The 13,964-nt window shown below is 41.5% G+C and overlaps 2 protein-coding genes across 2 annotated transcripts in view; both read right to left on the reverse strand.

Annotated features, from left to right (window-relative positions):
- Positions 1–2,251, reverse strand: part of LOC142186357 (chloride channel protein ClC-Kb-like) — a 31,577-nt gene extending 29,326 nt beyond the window's left edge. Inside the window, exon 1 of the mRNA XM_075261190.1 lies at positions 2,047–2,251. Coding sequence (XP_075117291.1) covers positions 2,047–2,251 — 205 coding nt within the window. The remainder of the gene's footprint in view (positions 1–2,046) is intronic.
- POP7 (POP7 ribonuclease P/MRP subunit) overlaps positions 1–13,964 on the reverse strand; it is a 239,770-nt gene that overhangs the window by 53,303 nt on the left and 172,503 nt on the right. The gene's annotated exons all lie outside the window — the stretch shown is intronic.

The following is a 13,964-nucleotide window of genomic DNA, read 5'->3' on the forward strand; positions in this document are numbered from 1 at the left end:
GATTGGTGATATTATAATGATACATAGTTGTGTGATTGGTGATATTATAATGATACATAGTTGTGTGATTGGTGATATGATGATACATAGTTGTGTGATTGGTGATATTATAATGTTACATAGTTGTGTGATTGGTGATATAATGATACATAGTTGTGTGATTGGTGATATTATAATGATACATAGTTGTGTGATTGGTGATATAATGATACATAGTTGTGTGATTGGTGATATAATGATACATAGTTGTGTGATTGGTGATATAATGATACATAGTTGTGTGATTGGTGATATAATGATACATAGTTGTGTGATTGGTGATATAATGATACATAGTTGTGTGATTGGAGATATAATGATACATAGTTGTGTGATTGGTGATATAATGACACATAGTTGTGTGATTGGAGATATAATGACACATAGTTGTGTGATTGGTGATATAATGATACATAGTTGTGTGATTGGTGATATAATGATACATAGTTGTGTGATTGGAGATATAATGATACATAGTTGTGTGATTGGTGATATAATGATACATAGTTGTGTGATTGGTGATATAATGTTACATAGTTGTGTGATTGGAGATATAATGATACATAGTTGTGTGATTGGTGATATAATGATACATAGTTGTGTGATTGGTGATATGATGATACATAGTTGTGTGATTGGTGATATTATAATGTTACATAGTTGTGTGATTGGTGATATGATGATACATAGTTGTGTGATTGGTGATATAATGATACATAGTTGTGTGATTTGTGATATAATGATACATAGTTGTGTGATTGGTGATATAATGATACATAGTTGTGTGATTGGTGATATAATGATACATAGTTGTGTGATTGGTGATATTATAATGTTACATAGTTGTGTGATTGGTGATATAATGATACATAGTTGTGTGATTGGAGATATAATGATACATAGTTGTGTGATTGGTGATATAATGATACATAGTTGTGTGATTGGTGATATAATGATACATAGTTGTGTGACTGGTGATATAATGATACATAGTGGTGTGATTGGAGATATAATGATACATAGTTGTGTGATTTGTGATATAATGATACATAGTTGTGTGATTGGTGATATAATGATACATAGTTGTGTGATTGGTGATATAATGATACATAGTTGTGTGATTGTTGATATTATAATGTTACATAGTTGTGTGATTGGTGATATAATGATACATAGTTGTGTGATTGGAGATATAATGATACATAGTTGTGTGATTGGTGATATAATGATACATAGTTGTGTGATTGGTGATATGATGATACATAGTTGTGTGATTGGTGATATTATAATGTTACATAGTTGTGTGATTGGTGATATGATGATACATAGTTGTGTGATTGGTGATATAATGATACATAGTTGTGTGATTTGTGATATAATGATACATAGTTGTGTGATTGGTGATATTATAATGATACATAGTTGTGTGATTGGTGATATAATGATACATAGTTGTGTGATTTGTGATATAATGATACATAGTTGTGTGATTGGTGATATAATGATACATAGTTGTGTGATTGGTGATATAATGATACATAGTTGTGTGATTGGTGATATAATGATACATAGTTGTGTGATTGTTGATATTATAATGTTACATAGTTGTGTGATTGGTGATATAATGATACATAGTTGTGTGATTGGAGATATAATGATACATAGTTGTGTGATTGGTGATATAATGATACATAGTTGTGTGACTGGTGATATAATGATACATAGTTGTGTGATTGGTGATATAATGATACATAGTTGTGTGATTGTTGATATTATAATGTTACATAGTTGTGTGATTGGTGATATAATGATACATAGTTGTGTGATTGGAGATATAATGATACATAGTTGTGTGATTGGTGATATAATGATACATAGTTGTGTGACTGGTGATATAATGATACATAGTGGTGTGATTGGAGATATAATGATACATAGTTGTGTGACTGACACTCTGTATAATTGCAGAGGCCGGCGCCCTCCTGTGGCCATTATAATGTCACTTACGTCTCATACATGTCACGATCCTGGTGGCTATAATGTTCAGTGTGCTCTGGTTCTCCTTCTCTTTGGGGAGATAGCTGTAGACCTCGCTCTCGGTCATCTCGCTCTCGGCCTTGCTGTCCCCTCTCCTCCCCTTGGTCTCCGGTAAGTCCATCACAACCATCTTCTCCTCTTTCCCATTTTGCTGCTCTTCTTTTATCTGAGCCATTGTGACTGTGAGTGTCGGTCACTTCATCCCTTTATATACACATACCTGGAGAGTGGCCACACCTGCCAGTCCTGCCCCGCAGCCTCCGACACCTTGTATACACACACAACAGGGACTGATCTGCTCTGTATACAGGTGCTGGAGATAAGAGGTGCAGGAGATAGGAGACAGGTATCTGCCAGATTCTGCTGTCACTAGGATCGCACCTGCACCCGGGGGGGGGGGGGAATCCTAAAACATGGCTCCAATATATCACAAGATCACAACATGGGGCCTAGATGAGAGGGGAGAGAATTCTCCGGCAGCCCCGAGGGTCAGGTGAAGGTGCTGAGCCAAGTCAGTGTCACTAATGTGATAATGGAGCAAGAACCCAAAGCAACATCAAGGAGAAAATTCCATCGACAATGACACCCTGCAGTACAGGGCCGGCCGATATGTCTGTAACAGCATTCTGGTTAGTTATTTGCCTTCTTGCAGGCCCACTACAGGAACTCATGAGAGTCTGATGAAGGTCGTCTCTGACCAAAAACGTTCACATATCTCTACTGTTCACAAAAAATGGTGCTTTCATTTCATTCTTACGTGTGAGGTCCATACATTAGTGATGATAAGTGGTGGGACCCTAAACTCACACACCGGGACAACAGCTGCATCCCTATACCAAGGAACATAGTACAGGCACCACCAAGTACTGAGGAGCATAGTACAGGAGACCATGTACATGTAATGTGCAACGTATAGTGTCAGATGGAGGGGTGTAATGTACAATATATAGTGTCAGATGGAGGGGTGTAATGTACAATATATAATGTCAGATGGAGGGGTGTAATGGACAATGTATAGTGTCAGATGGAGGGTGTAATGTACAATGTATAGTGTCAGATGGAGGGGTGTAATGTACAATATATAGTGTCAGATGGAGGGGTGTAATGTACAATGTATAGTGTCAGATGGAGGGTGTAATGTACAATGTATAGTGTCAGATGGAGGGGTGTAATGTACAATATATAGTGTCAGATGGAGGGGAGTAATGTACAATATATAGTGTCAGATGGAGGGGTGTAATGTACAATGTATAGTGTCAGATGGAGGGGTGTAATGTACAATATATAGTGTCAGATGGAGGGGTGTAATGTACAATATATAGTGTCAGATGGAGGGGTGTAATGTACAATATATAGTGTCAGATGGAGGGTGTAATGTACAATATATAGTGTCAGATGGAGGGTGTAATGTACAATGTATAGTGTCAGATGGAGGGGTGTAATGTACAATGTATAGTGTCAGATGGAGGGGTGTAATGTACAATGTATAGTGTCAGATGGAGGGGTGTAATGTACAATATATAGTGTCAGATGGAGGGGTGTAATGTACAATGTATAGTGTCAGATGGAGGGTGTAATGTACAATGTATAGTGTCAGATGGAGGGGTGTAATGTACAATATATAGTTTTAGATGGAGGGATGTAATGTACAATATATAGTGTCAGATGGAGGGGTGTAATGTACAATGTATAGTGTCAGATGGAGGGGTGTAATGTACAATATATAGTGTCAGATGGAGGGTGTAATGTACAATGTATAGTGTCAGATGGAGGGGTGTAATGTACAATATATAGTGTCAGATGGAGGGGTGTAATGTACAATGTATAGTGTCAGATGGAGGGGTGTAATGTACAATATATAGTTTTAGATGGAGGGGTGTAATGTACAATATATAGTGTCAGATGAAGGGGTGTAATGTACAATATATAGTGTCAGATGGAGGGTGTAATGTACAATGTATAGTGTCAGATGGAGGGTGTAATGTACAATATATAGTGTCAGATGGAGGGGTGTAATGTACAATGTATAGTGTCAGATGGAGGGGTGTAATGTACAATGTATAGTGTCAGATGGAGGGGTGTAATGTACAATATATAGTGTCAGATGGAGGGTGTAATGTACAATGTATAGTGTCAGATGGAGGGTGTAATGTACAATATATAGTGTCAGATGGAGGGTGTAATGTACAATGTATAGTGTCAGATGGAGGGTGTAATGTACAATATATAGTGTCAGATGGAGGGTGTAATGTACAATGTATAGTGTCAGATGAAGGGGTGTAATGTACAATGTATAGTGTCAGATGGAGGGTGTAATGTACAATGTATAGTGTCAGATGGAGGGTGTAATGTACAATATATAGTGTCAGATGGAGGGGTGTAATGTACAATGTATAGTGTCAGATGGAGGGGTGTAATGTACAATGTATATGTAAGGATTGGAGTCAGGGTCAGGCAGTGCAAAGTGACACAGCTGGGAAAGCAACACTGTGCAACTAATGACAAAAGGGGTCGCAGGCCCTGCAGCTATAACTATGCTGTAATATCTGAGATGAGGCAGACCCATGCACTTCCTAATTGAAGTGCGCCTACCACGACTCCTAACCTTCTATCCGGCGGCTAGGATAAGGGGAGAGGAGGCCCTGAAAGTCCTAGGGACTGGAGTCACGGGGTCACACCTAAACAGAAAGCACAGTGTAACTGCAATGCAAAACAAAAGACTAAACAGCATGGAACCAGGGAGGACCACAAGTCCCAGCAAGACACAGAAGAGAAGGCGAGGTCAGACGAGGAAGAGGTCGAGCCAGGAGATATAATAAAAGGTACCGAATCAAAAGACAAGGGAGAGTCAAAAATACAAGCCGGGTATATAACCAAGGAACATATGGAATACAAACAGACAGGGAATCAGACTGAGCAGGGGGACCAGGAAACACAAAGTGAATGGCTGGTAAGGATCCATGCCTGGGTGGGGATTAAATAGCAGCAGAGAACACACCTGATGGCTAACGGCATGGAGACTGAAGGTAAGGAAAAGATTAACCCTTAATGACCTAAGCACACCCAATAGAACTAACACGTCTCCCAGGGAGACGCCGCGCAGCAAGGAGACCGCGGCGACTCCGTATCCTGACAGTACCCCCCCTTAGAGGAGGGGCCTCCGGACCCTCAAGAGGACCCCCTGGCTTAGTAGGACAAGAACGGAAAAACTTCTCCACCAATCTAGGAGCGTGAAGGTCTCTGGCTGCCACCCAAACACGCTCCTCTGGTCCATACCCCTTCCAATGTATGAGGAACTGAAGGGAATTCCGCACTCTGCATGAATCAATGACCCGTTCCACCTCATACTCTAGTTCCCCCTGAACGATCACGGGTTCGGGTGGGGAACGAGTGACCATTGCCGGAACATACTTTTTGAGTAGGGACTTATGAAAAACTGGGTGAATATGGAGGGACCTAGGAAGTGATAATTTGAATGACACAGGGTTGATTATTTCAGAGATGGGATATGGACCAATAAAACGCGGGGCAAACATAGAAGATGGAACACGAAGTTGGAGATTTTTAGTGGATAACCAGACCTTGTCACCCACCACAAAGTAAGGTCCAGGGTGGCGCTTTCTGTTGGCGAAATTGGCTTGATTAGCCTGGGCTTTTCTCAGCGATGCCAGGCTTTCAGCCCATACAGTACAGAGAGATTTAGCAACGTCCTCTACTGAGGAAAAGGCAAATTCATTACCTGTTCCTGAGGAGAATCTGGGGTGAAAACCATAGTTAATGTGGAAAGGAGACGACCGAGTCGAGGAGTTGACATGATTATTTAGTGCAAACTCAGCCATGGGCAAATATTCACTCCATTTATCTTGGCAATCAGACACAAAGCACCTCAAATACTGTTCCAAAGATTGATTCAATCTCTCTGTTTGACCGTTAGTCTCTGGGTGAAAGGCTGAGGAAAAAGAAAGCGAGACTCCCAACCTGTTACAAAAGGCTTTCCAAAACCTGGACACAAACTGTACGCCCCTGTCCGACACCACATTTGAAGGAATAGGGCCTCTTCACACGGCGTATACGCTCACTGCTTTGGAGCGTGTAAACGTTCCGTAGCAGCGGCGTCTAAAAGCAGATCGCATTGATTTCTATGGGAGCTGGCATACGCGCGCTCGCCATAGAAATGAATGGGCTGCTTTTTCCATTCATTTCTATGGGGAGCGCGCGTCTGCCGGCTCCCATAGAAATCAATGGGAAGTGCTTTAGACGCCGCTGCTACGGAACGTTTACACGCTCCAAAGCAGTGAGCGTATACGCCGTGTGAAGGGGCCCATACCATGCAGACGTAAAATGTGACGGATAAACAACCAGGCCAACAATTTAGCTGAAGGCAATTTTTTCAAGGCAACAAAGTGGGACATCTTAGAAAAACGATCTACTACAACCCAAATTACCGATTTCCCTTTAGAGGACGGGAGATCGGTAATATAATCCATGGAGATGTGTGACCAGGGTCGATTGGGTAGCGGGAGTGGATGTAAAAGACCCGCTGGAAGTTGATGGGGCACCTTAGATCTGGCACAGGTCTCGCAAGAATGAACAAAATTTTTTACATCCCGTTGCCAAGATGGCCACCAATACGTACGTGATAACAGATTCCCAGTACCAGTAATGCCTGGATGACCCGCCAGAACAGAGGAGTGGATCTCCTCTAAGAGCTCCAAGCGGAGGTGGCTAGGGACAAACAATTTACCTGGTGGTAACGCACTAGGGGCAGCATCCTGAGTGTTGAGAATACGGGTTTCAAGATCCGAGGTCACAACTGCCACTACCACCCCAGGAGCAAGTATATTTTCAGGTTCCCCATCAGAACTACCACTAAGACCAAAACTTCTAGACAAGGCATCTGCTTTAGTATTCTTTGAGCCGGGATGGTAGGTAATTACAAAGTGGAACCTAGTGAAAAATAGATCCCACCTGGCTTGACGGGGATTTAATCTTCTCGCCTTGTCTAAATATAATAAGTTTTTGTGGTCAGTCAGTACAGTAATTTTATGTCTGGCCCCCTCCAGGAAGTGTCTCCACTCTTCAAAGGTCCACTTAATCGCCAGAAGCTCTCTATTGCCAACATCATAATTGGCCTCGGTAGTGGAGAACCTCCTGGAAAAGTAGGCGATAGGTTGGAGGTTGGTAAATGGTTCAGTGCCCTGAGACAGGACGGCCCCTACACCTACTTCTGAAGCGTCAACCTCTACAATAAAGGGCAATTCAGGATCAGGATGGACCAGGACTGGGGCAGAAGTAAAGAGTTGTTTTAAGGTGGCGAACGCTACCTCCGTCTCCGGTGTCCAGGAGGCAGGATCCGCCCCCTTTTTGGTCAAATCGGTGAGAGGTTTAACAGTGGAAGAAATATTTCGGATAAATTTTCGGTAATAGTTGGCGAAACCTAGAAACCTCTGAACTTCTTTTAAGGTAGTAGGTTTCTCCCATTCAAGTACTGCAGATACCTTTCTGGGATAAATACCAATGGTACCAGGAGTAAGGATGTATCCCAAAAAACCTATCTCCTGGACTCCAAATTGACACTTGGATAACTTAGCACAGAGATGGTTTTGACGTAGCCTAAGAAGAACCTCTTTTACATGTTGCTGATGTGACTCCCAGTCCGGTGAGAATATGAGGATGTCATCTAAATAAATTACTAGATATCTACCTAACAGATCCCTAAAAATGTCATTCACAAAACGTTGAAATACCGCCGGAGCATTGCTCAAACCAAAAGGCATAACTAGGTATTCAAAATGACCTTCAGGGGTATTAAATGCGGTTTTCCACTCATCCCCGTCTCTTATCCGAATCAAGTTGTAAGCTCCGCGGAGGTCAATTTTAGAAAACCACTGAGCCCCCACCACCTGGTTAAAAAGATCCGGGATGAGTGGCAGAGGATGTTGGTCTTTGACCGTAATTTTATTCAATTCCCTGTAGTCAATACAACATCGGAGGCCACCACCTTTTTTTTCAACGAAGAAAAACCCCGCCCCCACAGGAGAAACTGAAGGTCGGATATGTCCTTTAGATAGGCTCTCTTTAATGTACTGGCGCATGGACTCGCGCTCTGGAGCTGAAAGATTAAAAATGCGACCTTTAGGTAGTTTAGCTCCAGGAACCAAATCAATTGCGCAGTTATAAGGTCGATGTGGAGGCAAGGCCTCCGCACTGAGCTCGTCAAAGACGTCTTTGAACTCGGTAATAAATTCTGGAATTTTGATATTTTTGATAGTACAAATAGTATTAATATGAGAAGTACAGGAATCTCCCCATCTAACGAACTCTGAAGTTTCCCAATTAAACACTGGATTATGTACACGCAACCAGGGTAAACCAAGAATAACGTCTGCAGCCAGTTTTTTCATAACAAAAAATGACACTTTTTCAACATGTAAACTGCCGACAAAAAACTGCACCTCAGCAGTACGGGCTAAGATTTTCCCTTCAGACAAAGGGGTTAGATCTGCTCCAGATACCTGAAATGGGTATTTCAAGGGAATCAATTCAATTCCTAGAGCTTGTGCCACCACTTCATGGATGAAGTTCATGGCGGCACCTGAATCCACCATTGCCTGACATGCAAAAGTTTTGTTACCATTAACAAGAATAGCAGGGAGTAAACATTTCTCAATATTATTAGGAGGTACCTGTGTGCCTGAGTGACCCTCCCGGAAATCACTCAGGCATTGGCGTTTCCCGGCGGTGGTTTAGGTCTGGTTGGACAGTTTCTCAGGATATGTCCAGGTTTGCCGCAATACAGACACAGAGCGTTTTCTAGGCGATACTTTCTCCTGGAGGCGGATGTGGACCCCAATATCATTGGTTCTTCTTTAGGTATAGAACAAGAGGTAGGAACAGAAGAAGGAGGGATAGGTTCCGAAAGGACAGACCAGGATTTAGCTGAGGACCCAGGTTTGCTTCATTTCTCTCTACGCCTTTCCCTAAGCCTCCTATCAATAGAAATAGCCAAGGACATAAAGTCTCCTAGATTTTCAGGGACTGGATGACTTACTAGAGCATCTTTTACAGAATCAGATAAGCCTTGTCTAAACAGGGTTAACAAAGGTCTGTCTGTCCACCCTGACTGCGAGCTCCACTGACGAAACTCCGTAGAATAGTCCTCAGCAGTTCTAACTCCCTGCCGAATAGACAACAGATGGGACTCGGCCAAGGCAACTCTATTAGGGTCATCATAAATCTGACCTAATGTTTGAAAAAACTTATTTAACGAATTCCATTCAGGAGCTCCAGCAGGTAGAGCCAAGGCCCAGTCTTGTGGTGACCCTCGTAGAAGGGACACCACCAGCGCCACCTGCTCTGCTTCAGAAGAAAGGAAATTAAAACGAAAAAATAAATGGCAAGATTCCCGAAATGTTCGGAATCTGTCTGGTTTACCGTCAAAATGGTCAGGCAAGAGCATTTTAGGATCCTGACGGGTATTCAATGTGGGAAAAACTGGTGATTGAATAGAAGAACCTGCAGCGGCTGATGCTGGATCAGGCAAAGCCTCCAGACGCTGCGAGACTTGGTTAATTAACCCAGCCATGCCCTGAACCTGCCTTGACAGTTCGTCCAGGCGGTCAGTTACGGAGTGTTCGGCATCCACACTAAACCGCCGGGCGGCCTGCCTAGGGTAAGGGCCAGCCATTATGTAAGGATTGGAGTCAGGGTCAGGCAGTGCAAAGTGACACAGCCGGGAAAGCAACACTGTGCAACTAATGACAAAAGGGGTCGCAGGCTGCAGGGCCTATCTGACACTATACATTGTACATTACACCCTCCATCTGACACTATACATTGTACATTACACCCTCCATCTGACACTATACATTGTACATTACACCCTCCATCTGACACTATACATTGTACATTACACCCTCCATCTGACACTATACATTGTACATTACACCCTCCATCTGACACTATACATTGTACATTACACCCTCCATCTGACACTATACATTGTACATTACACCCTCCATCTGACACTATATATTGTACATTACACCCTCCATCTGACACTATACATTGTACATTACACCCTCCATCTGACACTATACATTGTACATTACACCCTCCATCTGACACTATACATTGTACATTACACCCTCCATCTGACACTATACATTGTACATTACACCCTCCATCTGACACTATACATTGTACATTACACCCTCCATCTGACACTATACATTGTACATTACACCCCTCCATCTGACACTATACATTGTACATTACACCCTCCATCTGACACTATATATTGTACATTACACCCCTCCATCTGACACTATATATTGTACATTACACCCCTCCATCTGACACTATATATTGTACATTACACCCCTCCATCTGACACTATACATTGTACATTACACCCCTCCATCTGACACTATATATTGTACATTACACCCCTCCATCTGACACTATACATTGTACATTACACCCTCCATCTGACACTATATATTGTACATTACACCCCTCCATCTGACACTATATATTGTACATTACACCCTCCATCTGACACTATATATTGTACATTACACCCTCCATCTGACACTATACATTGTACATTACACCCTCCATCTGACACTATATATTGTACATTACACCCCTCCATCTGACACTATATATTGTACATTACACCCTCCATCTGACACTATATATTGTACATTACACCCTCCATCTGACACTATATATTGTACATTACACCCCTCCATCTGACACTATATATTGTACATTACACCCCTCCATCTGACACTATATATTGTACATTACATCCCTCCATCTGACACTATACATTGTACATTACACCCTCCATCTGACACTATACATTGTACATTACACCCCTCCATCTGACACTATACATTGTACATTACACCCCTCCATCTGACACTATACATTGTACATTACATCCCTCCATCTGACACTATACATTGTACATTACTCCCTCCATCTGACACTATATATTGTACATTACACCCCTCCATCTGACACTATACATTGTACATTACACCCCTCCATCTGACACTATATATTGTACATTACTCCCCTCCATCTGACACTATATATTGTACATTACACCCCTCCATCTGACACTATACATTGTACATTACACCCCTCCATCTGACACTATACATTGTACATTACACCCCTCCATCTGACACTATATATTGTACATTACATCCTCCATCTGACACTATACATTGTACATTACACCCCTCCATCTGACACTATATATTGTACATTACACCCTCCATCTGACACTATACATTGTACATTACACCCTCCATCTGACACTATACATTGTACATTACATCCCTCCATCTGACACTATACATTGTACATTACACCCCTCCATCTGACACTATATATTGTACATTACACCCTCCATCTGACACTATACATTGTACATTACACCCTCCATCTGACACTATATATTGTACATTACACCCTCCATCTGACACTATATATTGTACATTACCCCCTCCATCTGACACTATACATTGTACATTACACCCCTCCATCTGACACTATATATTGTACATTACACCCTCCATCTGACACTATATATTGTACATTACACCCCTTCATCTGACACTATATATTGTACATTACACCCTCCATCTGACACTATATATTGTACATTACACCCTCCATCTGACACTATACATTGTATATTACATCCCTCCATCTGACACTATACATTGTACATTACACCCTCCATCTGACACTATACATTGTACATTACACCCCTCCATCTGACACTATATATTGTACATTACAGCCCTCCATCTGACACTATACATTGTACATTACACCCTCCATCTGACACTATACATTGTCCATTACACCCCTCCATCTGACACTATATATTGTACATTACACCCCTCCATCTGACACTATACATTGTACATTACACCCTCCATCTGACACTATACATTGTACATTACACCCCTCCATCTGACACTATATATTGTACATTACACCCCTCCATCTGACACTATACATTGTACATTACACCCTCCATCTGACACTATATATTGTACATTACACCCCTCCATCTGACACTATACATTGTACATTACACCCTCCATCTGACACTATACATTGTCCATTACACCCCTCCATCTGACACTATATATTGTACATTACACCCTCCATCTGACACTATACATTGTACATTACACCCTCCATCTGACACTATACATTGTCCATTACACCCCTCCATCTGACACTATACATTGTACATTACACCCTCCATCTGACACTATACATTGTCCATTACACCCCTTCATCTGACACTATATATTGTCCATTACACCCCTTCATCTGACACTATATATTGTACATTACACCCTCCATCTGACAGTATATATTGTACATTACACCCCTCCATCTGACACTATACATTGTACATTACACCCTCCATCTGACACTATACATTGTACATTACACCCCTCCATCTGACACTATATATTGTACATTACACCCTCCATCTGACACTGTATATTGTACATTACACCCCTCCATCTGACACTATATATTGTACATTACACCCCTCCATCTGACACTATATATTGTACATTACACCCTCCAGCTGACACTATACATTGTACATTACACCCCTCCATCTGACACTATATATTGTACATTACACCCTCCATCTGACACTATACATTGTACATTACACCCCTCCATCTGACACTATACATTGTACATTACACCCCTCCATCTGACACTATATATTGTACATTACACCCTCCATCTGACACTATACATTGTACATTACACCCCTCCATCTGACACTATACATTGTACATTACACCCCTCCATCTGACACTATATATTGTACATTACACCCCTCCATCTGACACTATACATTGTACATTACACCCCTCCATCTGACACTATATATTGTACATTACACCCCTCCATCTGACACTATACATTGTACATTACACCCTCCATCTGACACTATACATTGTACATTACACCCTCCATCTGACACTATACATTGTACATTACACCCCTCCATCTGACACTATATATTGTACATTACACCCTCCATCTGACACTATACATTGTACATTACACCCCTCCATCTGACACTATACATTGTACATTACACCCCTCCATCTGACACTATATATTGTACATTACACCCCTCCATCTGACACTATACATTGTACATTACACCCCTCCATCTGACACTATACATTGTACATTACACCCCTCCATCTGACACTATATATTGTACATTACACCCCTCCATCTGACACTATACATTGTACATTACACCCTCCATCTGACACTATATATTGTACATTACACCCCTCCATCTGATACTATATATTGTACATTACACCCTCCATCTGACACTATACATTGTACATTACACCCTCCATCTGACACTATACATTGTACATTACACCCTCCATCTGACACTATATATTGTACATTACACCCCTCCATCTGACACTATATATTGTACATTACACCCCTCCATCTGACACTATATATTGTACATTACACCCTCCATCTGACACTATACATTGTACATTACACCCCTCCATCTGACACTATGCATTGTACATTACACCCCTCCATCTGACACTATACATTGTACATTACACCCCTCCATCTGACACTATACACTGTACATTACACCCCTCCATCTGACACTATACATTGTACATTACACCCTCCATCTGACACTATATATTGTACATTACACCCTCCATCTGACACTATATATTGTACATTACACCCTCCATCTGACACTATATATTGTACATTACACCCTCCATCTGACACTATATATTGTACATTACACCCTCCATCTGACACTA

Source organism: Leptodactylus fuscus (genome assembly GCF_031893055.1).
Source record: "Leptodactylus fuscus isolate aLepFus1 chromosome 5 unlocalized genomic scaffold, aLepFus1.hap2 SUPER_5_unloc_1, whole genome shotgun sequence".
Taxonomy (NCBI): domain Eukaryota; kingdom Metazoa; phylum Chordata; class Amphibia; order Anura; family Leptodactylidae; genus Leptodactylus; species Leptodactylus fuscus.